This window comes from Eumetopias jubatus, unplaced genomic scaffold (assembly GCF_037043125.1).
Source record: "Eumetopias jubatus isolate StellerSeaLion01/CBP00866 unplaced genomic scaffold, mEumJub1_p1.0 scaffold_9, whole genome shotgun sequence".
Taxonomy (NCBI): Eukaryota; Metazoa; Chordata; class Mammalia; order Carnivora; family Otariidae; genus Eumetopias; species Eumetopias jubatus.
The window spans coordinates 30,116,579-30,128,497 of NW_028274815.1; the positions used below are offsets into that span (position 1 = coordinate 30,116,579).

Consider the following 11,919-nt stretch of genomic DNA (forward strand, 5'->3'; position numbering starts at 1 on the left):
CCTTAAGGGAAGTATGGGATCTGGCGGCTCCGAGAGAAGCTGTGATCTGTGATCTGAGGTTGGCCCATGAGGACGGATGGCATCTGGACAGACAGCTGGATAAGGAGTGTTCAGGAGGGAGCAGGGGTGAGTGGTGCAAAGGCAGCCAGGGTGAAGGCTTATGTGGAGAACAGAGGAGTGACTGGAGCAGAAGGAAAATGAAGAGAAAGACCACAGAGTAGAATTGGGGGGAAGAGGCACGTGGACTTGACAGTGTTGACTCCCAGGCTGAGCAGCTGATCAGTTAAATGAGGAGCAGCTGAAGACTTTTGATGTCAGCAGTACAGGAACTGGGCCATAGGATGGGTGTGAGTGGGAAGGAGAGACCCAGGGGAGGGGAGGCCAGGTGAGAACATGGAAATCGGTCCGGGGTGCGGGGGTCGATTTAGAAGTGAGGGTAAGTGTTGACATCGATGTCATGAGCATCTCTTTCTCATATATCAGTCTGTTTCCTCTGCTGCTGATCCACGTTTTCTCCATTTTCTTGTTTACTCTTTAGGCACTGGGGTAAAGGGCAGGAGGAAGACTGGGGAGAGGGGACAGAGAAAGAATAAAAATGAAAAGAAAAGGTAGTAAGGACAGAAGAGCAGTTTGCATGCTTCAGTTGTTTTGTAATTCAGCATTTCCTCTTCATGATTCGCTAGAAAAGAATCTAGTCTCTTCTAGTGGAAAATACAGGGCAGGAAACCTTATTTAATTCCAGCTGTGGAGGCTCTGTGCCTCACTGTTCCCACCTGTAAAAGGGAAGAATACCTACCTCCAGTGTAGGTAAACCAGGGAATCTACAGTAATCTTGTTAAAGAATTTTTTAAAACTACGCTGGACTCACATAATTTGTAGACATAATAAATTTCCGTGGCAGGTAAGGGTCCCGGTGAGTCCCCCATTTGTGAGAGAGTGAGTGTATACCCACCTGTCGAAACATAATCCATGTGAGTTGTATTATGTGAAACTATAGGAAATTGCTCTTTGACTATTTTTGACCTACAAGAAAATGACAGTTTCCCTAAAGTTTCAACCTAATAGGTAGCTGCTTGATAGATATGTGATGTGAGCCCAGGTTTTCACCCTTTCTGGTTTCTTAGTAAGTTCCTTCTTTATTAAGGTGCTAATGGTCTTTAACACCTGTTCTTCTTCGGTTTAGGGGAAGCTGTGAGAAGACAAAAGACAGCAAGAATTGAGGAAGGGTTGCCAAGGGTCTAGCCCAGAAGGGGAAAGGAGCTGGGAGCCAACCAGCCCGCAAAAACAGGGACACCTGAATCCTCAGAACTTGAACACGTAGTCATTCTGGGTTTAGAAGCAAAAATTCTGCTCAAGGGTTTTCCTTTGCTAAGTGGGTTACTAGGCAGTTGTGCACAGTTTCAGACCTTCTGTAACATACTGTAAGACAACCTTTGTGAATCTCTACAAAAGCAAGGGAGAGATCTAAATGTTGAGAAACAGGTCAGATGTAAAAGGAGGAAAAAAGAAGCCATACGGCAGACTCCGTTACAGTTTTCAGCTTGGTGGGATTTCTGACAGCCTAGCAGAGAGCCTGGCGCATAAGTGCCCATACGTGTCCAGGACAGGTCACTGAAGGGCTGGAGGATATCTGAAGAGGTATTTTTTTGGTTCATTGTATACTCTCTGGTGTTTGAATTAGAATTATTCCCTGGAACAGGGAGGAAGGTGGATCCCAGAAGATGTGGAAGAAAAGGTTAGTCAGCTCCTCTTGTACGCTGCTTTCATTATAATCACATGCAGATATCAGGATCAGGGCGTGGCCTCTCAATCGCCTCGCCCGACTGATCTGTAGAGACCGAAGAGTTGAAGTTGTACAGAGGATCAAGAATACACTTGAAATACCGTTACTGTAACATCACAGGGATAGGATTATCTGCTTAAAACTGCAGTGACAAGGCACATACAAAGGAAAGACTATGGGATAACCTTTGCAGGAACTAAAAACCCAGTTCATCTTTACCCAGCCCTGTAAGGTGATTGTCCTGTGGGAATACAGATCTGCCCACATAGAACAGGCAAACTTTTATCTTAAACCATAGGAAGAAACACCGGTTGCAGCAAAACCTTAATTATCTAACCCCCTCTTCTCCCAGGTGCCCAGTATAACCGTCGCCCCACTGGGAAGAAGGCTGAAAGGGCCCACCTCGAGAGGGGTTGTTCACACCTTTCCAGTGGCTTGCATGGTCTTTGGTGCAAATTTTAATTGAAGTTTGTTTCCTTTTTTGTTCTACGGTTAACTATAAATGTAACTAGACCTCTGGGCCTGATTATTGAGGTGCTTGTGGACTACATGTATATTTTGTTAAACACCCAAAGAACAATAGGAGAACAAAACAATCAATTAAGGGAGTGGGGAACAAAACCAAAATTAATGAGTGTGTTACCAGTTCTTCCCTGCTGGGAGTGTTACCCTCCCCTGATCTTGACCTGCACTGTACCCAGATACCCACATACTTCCCGCAAGGATGTCTCTTTTTAGGATGCCTTGCTTTCACTCCTGTCACCCCGGGAACTCCTTGAGTCATCCGGCCTCTGATCCCCACTTGCAGCCCTCCCTGGGGCCGGAGTCTAGCTGCTCCTTCCTTTTATTTCATTTATATCCTGACACCCTGCTGCCCTGAGCTTCTCATTTCCTGCCTAGTTCCTTGTAACAGATCATCAGCAGGCAGTTGACAACTTTTGTTCTCCTCTCACGAATACCCACCACTCTGACTTTCCTCTGTTTAGGCTGGTTTCCCAGGAGAGTTGAAGTTAAGGAAGGGTGAGAGCCGGCAGCGCGAGCTCGCAGTTCAAGGAACACCTTGTTCATGCGTGTAGAGATGAATGGACATGTAGTAGCTTAGAAGATGCCCCAAATTAAGACTTTCAGCTTTCACGTACCTGTCACAAAGTCCACTTACCGAAGCTTGTGCCCTTGATAAAGAGCTCCTCAATCTTCCATCAGAGTCTGTTTCTTCTGTGATGCACAATTATAAATTAAGGTAGCTAAAGGTGAGGGTGCTCCCAGACGCAGTCACACTGACAAATAGGGACTCAAAAGATACTTACTTAATAGCTGAAAGAAGGGTCAGAAGAATCTCTGAAAAACACCAAAAGGTCAACAGCAACAAAGCAGCAACACAGAGCACCCCTTCCATGTGAGCCCATGCGAGCATCACTGGTTTATGGGTAACACCATAACGTATGTACACAAACACGGCCCCGCATCAAGAGAATGCAGGTTATACTGGTCTGGTTAAGTAAGAAATGACAATGCATTGTAGGAATATTTCTGTCAAAATGGTTAAAATTAAAAATACAGGTGTATATTAAGGAAATGAGCCTCAGTTATTGGGAATGCAAATTAATGTTAGCACACACTCCCCATTTCCCTGTGACCCCAGATACCCAGGATAGCGTCCTATAGACAAGCTCGTGCCACAGCCCCTGCCACCTTGTGGACTCCCGACTTCTATGTTGTTGTTTATTCATGGGGTTTTCCTTCCCTTTTCTTTGGTTTCAGATGCGAGTGTCTCTCTGGCTTATGTGGTTTCCCCGTGTGTGAGGTGGGATCCACTCCTCGCATAGTCTCTCGTGGAGATGGAACACCTGGAAAGTGCTGTGATGTCTTTGAATGTGTTAATGGTACGTGGGGTTTCTCTTGTTCTCAGAGAGTGTACATTCGTGCAGGAGGAGGGGAGGGTTCCATCTGGCCACTTCTGCCTTTTGTAAGGCAGGGCATATACTCAGGGGCTCAGAGCAACTCCCCCAAGAAAGAAGGTTTGCTTGAGATCCCACAGTGCGCAAAGGCAGTGAGGAAAGGGGACCCTCGTTCCATCCATCAGAAAGAGGATTTCGGAGGTGGAGACCTGGATTTCATGTAGCTGTCATATTCTGCTGTGTTTCAGTAGTGCAGAAATGTTAGGATTTCACGAAAAGAATCATGGAGCCTGTAATCATCCTGCTGCTGCTGTCAGGAGCCAGTCTGTAGAACGAGCACCACACCGAAGCTACCACAACCTGAGACAGGAGAGGCATTGCTCGTCTAGCGGAATGTTTTCCTACTTAGAGGGCACGTCTTTGACCAGTGCTGGGTCCTTCATATTGGCCTGCTTTCGGCTTGAGCCTTGTGGCCCAGAAAAAGCATTCTTCGGTCACAAGATCCCTTCAAATAGAATCCCCCTGCCCCTCCCTTTCACCTTTCACAAGAGGGCTTGGTGTTTGGTGACATGGGGCTGATTGAATTTAGGTGCCAGAAGGGAAAAGAACCTAAGACCTGTCCCTCCCTCAGAATTTTCAGAAGGAAAACAAAGAGTAAAAGTCAAGCAAGTGAAATGTCAATAATTCTAGCCCTGTTGAGTCAATACCTAGACACAAGGAAAATGAACATGCATTGGGACAAATCCAACAAAATCATACGTGCAGAAACCCCCATAGTAACTGCTGCCTCTAAGACACCAGAGTTCAGAAGAATTTCTGCCCTCTCTCAAGCCTGCCCTCTTCCCCAAGAAAATTCAAATTGAGTTCTGTTTCATTGCGTCCCGTAGTTTTGAGTGCAGTGGCCACCTGTCATTTTGTTTTGCTTGGAGGAAACACTTGCGGTATGGCTTCGGGGTCAAGAGAACATAGACTGGAACCGAATGATCTCACTTTGAGAATTGGTTCCTCTGCTTACCAGCTATGTAACTTCAGGTGCCTCTTGGTCTCCCGGGGCCTCAGTTTCCACATTTGTCAAATGGAGTGAATAACAGTCACTTAGATGAGGTTTTATATGGGAAGCAGTTACAGTGGTGCCTCAAGAGCAAATGGTCTTTATTTTGGGGTACCCACCTCCTGTTCACATCCACAGACACGGTTCTGGATATTTCCGAGGGCATAGAGAAGGTGAGATGAGCTTCCTGACTCAGACCTCACGGATGCAAGGCAAAGGGCAGAAGTTTGTGCTCAGTGCTTCTCCTCACCTATAGTCGTGCGTGTTAAACACCAGCAAATGGCCCAGCTTTTTCTCTGGTACCGCTGCATAGGTGTGTTTGTAGGTGACATTTTGTATTTAACTCCTACCGCTTGAGACCAATAGTCGCTGCGTCCCCTGTGCTCCCAGCATCTCAGATGTGCTTCCTTCCAGGACCCCTTACTCTGTCAGGTGCTCTCATGTCTGTCTAATTCTCACATCTGAACCGCCAGAGGGCAGAGAGTCTGTCCTTGTGTCTGTGGGTAGGAACATGTTGTCTGCCTCACGGAAGGCACCCAGGTTTTCTTGGGGGAGTGAGTGAGCAGATGCATGTCATCTTAGTTCCCTCTAGAGGTGGCTATTAAATACCAGCCCACAGAGGGGTTACTTTATGGGAATCCTCCATCTTTTACTGCCCTCCCTGAAACATTAATCTTGAAAGTCATTTGTCCCCTGGAAATACCACCGCTAGTAATCCAACTTGTGTTGTGTCCTCTGGGGGAGGAAGAGAAGTGCCCTTCTTTCCCTGCATCTCGATTATAGAAATTCATTGTCAGGCCTTTCTTATCAGGACATTAACGTCACATCTCACCCCAGTGTGGTGTAATTCAGACAGCTAAGGACTGCACCCCACCTCAGGGGCCTCGGATGAATCTTTGGGGCCTGCTCCCATTTATAGCCTCACTTTTTATAGAGCTCTGAGTCCAGGAATAGGACTTGCCATCTGCCATGAGAAAATGCAGAGATGACAAAGCTGATACTCGCACTTTTTCTGGGGGTGCCTCTTTCTTGCCACCACAAACTTGGGTCATCTTTGCTTTATTTATTGTCCTATTTAGTGTCTCTATTACTATCTTAGTCATTGAGTTGTAGATGAGACTAGAAACGTTAATGCTATGAAGATTCATAATCAAGGAAAAACAATAATGTTTAAAGACATTCTATCTCCAAGTCTATATTTTACTTCTTTTGAGATATACATACATACACACACATAATGCACACACACACACATATCTGTGTGCCTGGGAAAATCTTACTATTGTAGTAAGGTCATCGTTAGAGGATATTACATATCAAAAACTCATTGTTATCATTTAGAAAGGCAGAGGTCTATATATTTATATTTATAAAGCTTTGCTTATCCACAAGAGATTTCAGGTAACTTTATAGCAAAAACAAGTAACAGAATGCTGAAATATTAATGAGAAAAGAGGGAACCATAGAGTGGTACGTAAAAGTTGAAAGTGAAAACCAAAAAGAAAGCGCCCACAGGTACGTAGGCTGTAAGTGTCTGTCTGTATAATTGCCAAGGCTAAACGTTAGCCAGGCCCCCGACCTCCTGGCCATCAAAGCGAAAAAAGAAGATAGAGTCAGATACGCAGTTCTTATTTTTAGAAGAAAGAAACCTCCTTGGAGGGAGCAGCTCTCTTCTCACCTGGAAATTTGAAAAGCTCTAGATGATGCAGTCGTTCTGTCCTGAGTTACTTTCATACCACTAGTCCAGACACAGGTTTCCTGTCTCAGCAGAAAGCAGAAACAAAATATTAAAATGCAACTCCATGAACGTAGTTCTCAGAGATCAGTGTGACACACAGCTGGAACGTAGATGACTAGAGCATTGTCTCTTGGATTTTGAAAACTCCCAAAAATGTAGGAATAGCTCTAGAAGCCCCCCTCCCCTACAGGAGACAGTGGATTGAATATTAACATAACTAACCACATGTAGAAATAGAGATAGCAGGCTAGCACTCAGTTCCTAAGCTGCCATTGAGGTGATCCATATGCATGTGTGTGTGTGTGTGTTTGTGTATGTTTTAAAACAAGCATTAAAGTGAAAACACAAGATGAAAAATGTTCACAGAGAATTTGAGAACTCCTGAGTTTTGAAAACATTAGCCTGGAGGAATAGATAGAATATTCTCCATAAATATTATTCTCTTTTCAGTTTGGGTTGGTTTGGTTTGGTTTGGTTTGGTTTTGGTGGTGGGACTGGAGAATTGCAGACCAGATCGAGGCAGTTTGTGACTGCATTCTCTGATGAGAGCCAAAAGGAGGATCTATGAGGTATCGGCTGAAGGACAGGGCTGTTTAGGAACCAAGGGAACAGGTGGTATGATTGAGCTCCTTTTATGGAAACTCAGAAGTCATCAAGGTCATCAGCTGGAGGTCTGACCTCCACAGCAGTGGTGAAGCAGTCTGGAGTCCCCTTCAGTACGGTGTCTGTTTGGGCCCAGAAACAAAAGTTTCATCATCCGTCAGCTGAAACTGAGCAATGGCCTCTACTTTTAGATGGGCACATGTTCTCCATTTTGCTCTAATACACCCTTACACGAGCCCACCCTTCTCATTCCTGGAGGAGTTTAGATTTGAAATCTCAAGCATAGAATATGGAAGTGATCATTTGGTTGCTTTAGGCATGTGATCAGTTGTGTTATGTATATGTACAAACATCGGAGTAAAGCAGAACATCTTGGTTCGAGTGTCATAGCCAATAACTGACTCTTTCAGCATGGGAAATTCACCAGTCACGGGAGAGCCATACCCAAGTCTGGCTTGCTCTTTGTGTAAAATTTTGGCACAGAAAACTTACCTGCAGTCTTTTAATATGGAAATTAGTGCAAAAACATCTACTGAGAACACTTTGTATAGCAATAATGCTCAGTAATGTTTCTAGAGACATAGTATTTACTTCAACAGTAATGAAGAGAATACTGCGCTTTGAAAGAAATATTCCTCATTATGCACTTATTGAGCACCCATGGTGTTCCTGGGGCCTTATCAAGCTGATCTTACTTAAGAGCGAGACCACTTTTTGCAATCCTTTATAATGGTGGTTCCCTAAGTAGATCTGTTGGGTGCATTCTAGCACACACACCTCTTCCCCACCGCCCCCCCATGGACAAGGGCTTTTTCCTCTTCAGGTATTTAGAATCACATGTACCCTGTTTTTGTGATCCATCTGTTTGCTATTGACATATGGAGAACTTTTCAGATCTTTCCCATCTGACCTTGTCTCTTTTTTGGCTTATGCTGTCTACCCACTGGGCTTCCACACAGCTCACCCACAGTAAAATGAGACCAGAGGCAAGGTATTGGCCTTTTCCTACTGAGAGATTGAAGAGAAAAAGCAACAGAAGTGTATCTGTTTAGATTTTTCTTCCACTTTCACATTTGATATAAAGTTCTATGTTTGTCTTTTCCTTCACTAAAATAATATACCTATCACATCTGCCAATCAGTGTAATTTGGCAGGCAGTAAAGGTTATTAACCATCTCTGCTACAAGGTTCTTTTTCAGGAATTCTGGACTTTATTAAAGAGGGAAGAGAAGATTCCATAACTTAGAAATATAAAATTTAATTGGGCAGACACAAAACATACACAAAAATCACTAAAAAGACACTTTTATGCATCTCTGTATTGAGAAGTACAAATTATACAGTAGATTATTTCTTTGTGATATTTTTCGTTTCCACAACCACTTAAGTTGTGCTCTTCGAGAGGTGGTAGTCATCTCCACACTGTTCTGAGATTCACATCTATCCCCTGCAGGCAGGGGAGTAACTGGTCATTGCTCCCCAAAGACCAGTGTCATCCTTCTTATCATGTATTTTCCTGAAGAGACTCTATAAATTTCTCTCAGTTTCAGGGATTTCATTATGTTATGTGGGGTTTTTTAAATTATTGTTATCCTAAAGAGCTGATTATGTTTTCTAGGCTGGGTTTTTGGGGACTCCTCATCCCTCTACATTCCACCCCCTTGCTCTCTGTGTATTAGCTAGTGAAATCTAACTGCCAAGTCCTTCATTCACCCTGTCCCTTCCCGCTTAAGCGTCTGCACACACCCGCATAAAGACAGGTTCATCTGGAACAGCGTTATTCATAACCAGACTCTTCCCTCCTCACCTCTTCAAATCTTGCATCAAGATTTGTAGCTTCACGGAGATGGTAGATGTGGCTGATTAATGCAACCAAGTAATTAATATTGATGGGCTTATACATTTTTTTCTTCACTTTGAACGGGGGCTCAACATTTCGTTAGAGTGCACTGCTTTACCTCACTGCAGAGCGTGCAAGTTTGATTTGTAAGAGCACTCCATCTTCTATACTTTTGAAACTTGTGGTCTCACTGCCCAGTTCCTTCCAGTCCCAGCTCAGATTAGTGTCTTGGCTGAAAGTATATAGAATTCTGAGCTATAATAAAATGATACTTTGTAATCCAACCTTAATTTTTAAGAAAAGAAATACCGTATACAGGTGCAGTAGGGAAGAGATTCAAACATTCACATTTGCCACCTGTGTAAACAGGGATGCAAAGCTCGCCTCAAACCAGTTATGTGACTTTAGGCAAGTCACCTAATCTCTTTTAAGGTTCATTTTCCTAATCAAAGAAATGGATAGTAACACTTGCTCTGTCTTCTCCACTGGACTGTTCTAAAAATCGAATGAGAAAGTCACTGTCCTTAAATACAGATTAAGTGCAAATATATTCAAATTAAAATGCAGTGAAAGTCTCTTTAAAAATTGTGAACATGCAAGGTGACATATTAAATGATGTTGGGATAGAGAAGCCCATGAGAGATGCATGTATCATAATCCAGTTTTCCCCACCTTATTAAACAGGGTACCTCTGCTCAGGAGAACTTTCTTCAACTTGGGAGTATTTTTATGTTGCTAGCCTATTGAGACACATATCATGCAATTTACCAAGTTAAGTTGTACAATTTAGCAGTTTTTAGTATATTCACAGGGTTGGGTAATCATCACAGTCAATTTTAGAATGCTCATGAATCCCTGCAAAAGTTCCCAACTCATTAGCAGTCACTCCCCATTTGCCCCCAAAACCCCCAGTCTTAAGCAACAACTAATCTAATTTTTGTCTCTATAGATATGCCTATTATGGGCATTTCATGTAAATAGAATCATAATAAGCTGGGTTTTTTGTTTGGCTTCCTTTGATTAGCATAATGTTTTCAAGGTTCATTACTGTTATAGCATATATCAGAACTTCATCCCTGTTTATGGCCAAGAAGTATTTCATTGTATGGATATACCACATTTTGTCCTTAACATCATCAGTTCATAGACATTTAGGTTGTTTCCAAGAAACGGAATGGTGTTTTGTTGAAGTCCAAGTACTATTAAAATTATAGATTATTGAGCTAGGTAGAAGAAATAATTTAGGGAAGAACACAAAAATATCATCTCCAACAAGACCTAGTTTTTTTGAGGTGGAACAAAACATAACATGGAGGCGAGATCATTTATTTAAGGCAGAGCATTCTTTAACAAAACAAATGTAATCTCTCTAAATCACATTTCAGATATGTGAGTTTAATGGTCGAAGGGTTACCTTTGGAGAGGGGTAAAGCAGTGTAGGCTTTGTTAAGGAGAATTTCAATCTCTTGGGGCAAAGAGGAGAGCTATGTGACTTTTTAAATTTTACTTTATTTTGCATTGCCTTATTGATTCTGTTATTTAAAAAAATTGTATTGAGTTTAGTACATTTCTATCAAATTTTAACCTTCTGCTGTCAGGATTTTCTTGAGGCTGTTGGAAACACAAAAGGACACCGCTCAGAAATGACTTTGAATGTGCCTTGTTTGCTTTTAACTCCTTTCAGAAACAAAGCCAGCCTGTGTATTCAACAACGTGGAATATAATGACGGGGATATGTTTCGAATGGACAACTGTCGGTTCTGTCGATGCCAAGGGGGTGTTTCCATCTGCTTCACTGCCCAGTGCGGAGAGCTGAACTGCGAGAGGTACTATGTGCCCGAAGGGGAGTGCTGCCCCGTGTGTGAAGGTAAGAAAAGGTGCTGATTAAAGATTAATAAGCATATACATGGCTCAGAGTTTTAATACCAAAATCTGCCCAAAACAGTCTCATCCAAAAATAGTGGAATATTGAAGAAGTTCCCTTTTTATGACATTCGTGATGCATCTTTTAGGACTTCGATAATGCCAGGAAGGCTGTGTGAAAACCTCTCCCCAAAGGAAGTTATGCCCTGGGTGTAGAAGGTGAGCCACCTGCTTACAGAGGTCAACATGAGAGTTCCCACAAGTGCTGTCAGTTACTCCCCTGTGGTTCTAGCAGTTCCTCAGTAAGTTCTGGGGAAGTTCTCTTCACCCTGACATCAGAGTTCACCCCCTGTTTTCCTCAGATTGCTTGGCTAGAACAAGCCAGCCCTAATCACTGACCATCTCAGCCAGGCAGCTCAGAGAGGAGCTTGTCCTGCCTCCTTTCCACACCCATACCCCTCCAGGGAGGGTCAGAACTCGCTGCCCTCCCCACTCTTTGAAAACATGTGTTGGCAAGGGTGGGCTGTGTGGCATCGTGGTGACATATGGCCCAGCCAAGTGCCAGGTGTGGCCCTGGGTTGAAGGTTCTCAGCAGCCTGCTTTCTCTATATCCCCTCACTCCTCCAGGAGCTAAGGGTTTCCTGTTCCTCCAACAGGCTTTATCCTCCCATCTCTGATATTCGTAAATAATAAACGTTTCAGAATGATAATTCTAGATATCCATTCACTACAACCCACCCATTTTAAGGCTTAGGAAACGGGAAGTTCGGAAAAGTAGAAGCATTTGTCTGAGTTTATAATGAAACCGGGAATGATACCCCCACATCTGACTGTGTCTCTCCTGTGACCACATCACACTGGTTCCCCAGAAAGGAGGGTCATGTGAGCCTTCTTGGTCCTGACTGACTGGGTCACAGACCTTCCATCTGGAATCAGACATGTTACTCTCATGTCTGACGTTCACCCTGCCTTTATCTGCGCACAGGAAACAGGACAAAATGCCATGCCATGTTCCATACCTTTTTCTGTTTTCCTAAAATCCTGTTCAGTGTCCGAGCTATATTTACCACATAATACTGAAGATCTGAAAATGTTTAAAGTATACAAACTACATTCCTGACATTAAACAACTGTTTATAACAG

General features: G+C 43.3%; 1 protein-coding gene across 5 annotated transcripts in view; it reads left to right on the plus strand.

Moving 5' to 3' along the window:
* The window catches only part of CRIM1 (cysteine rich transmembrane BMP regulator 1), a 186,254-nt gene that overhangs the window by 102,886 nt on the left and 71,449 nt on the right, over window positions 1-11,919 (plus strand). For all 5 annotated transcript variants that reach the window (XM_088026387.1, XM_028117216.2, XM_028117212.2 and 2 more), the window contains 2 exons: window positions 3,545-3,666; window positions 10,598-10,780. In XM_088026387.1, coding sequence (XP_087882513.1) covers window positions 3,545-3,666; window positions 10,598-10,780 — 305 coding nt within the window. The remainder of the gene's footprint in view (window positions 1-3,544; window positions 3,667-10,597; window positions 10,781-11,919) is intronic.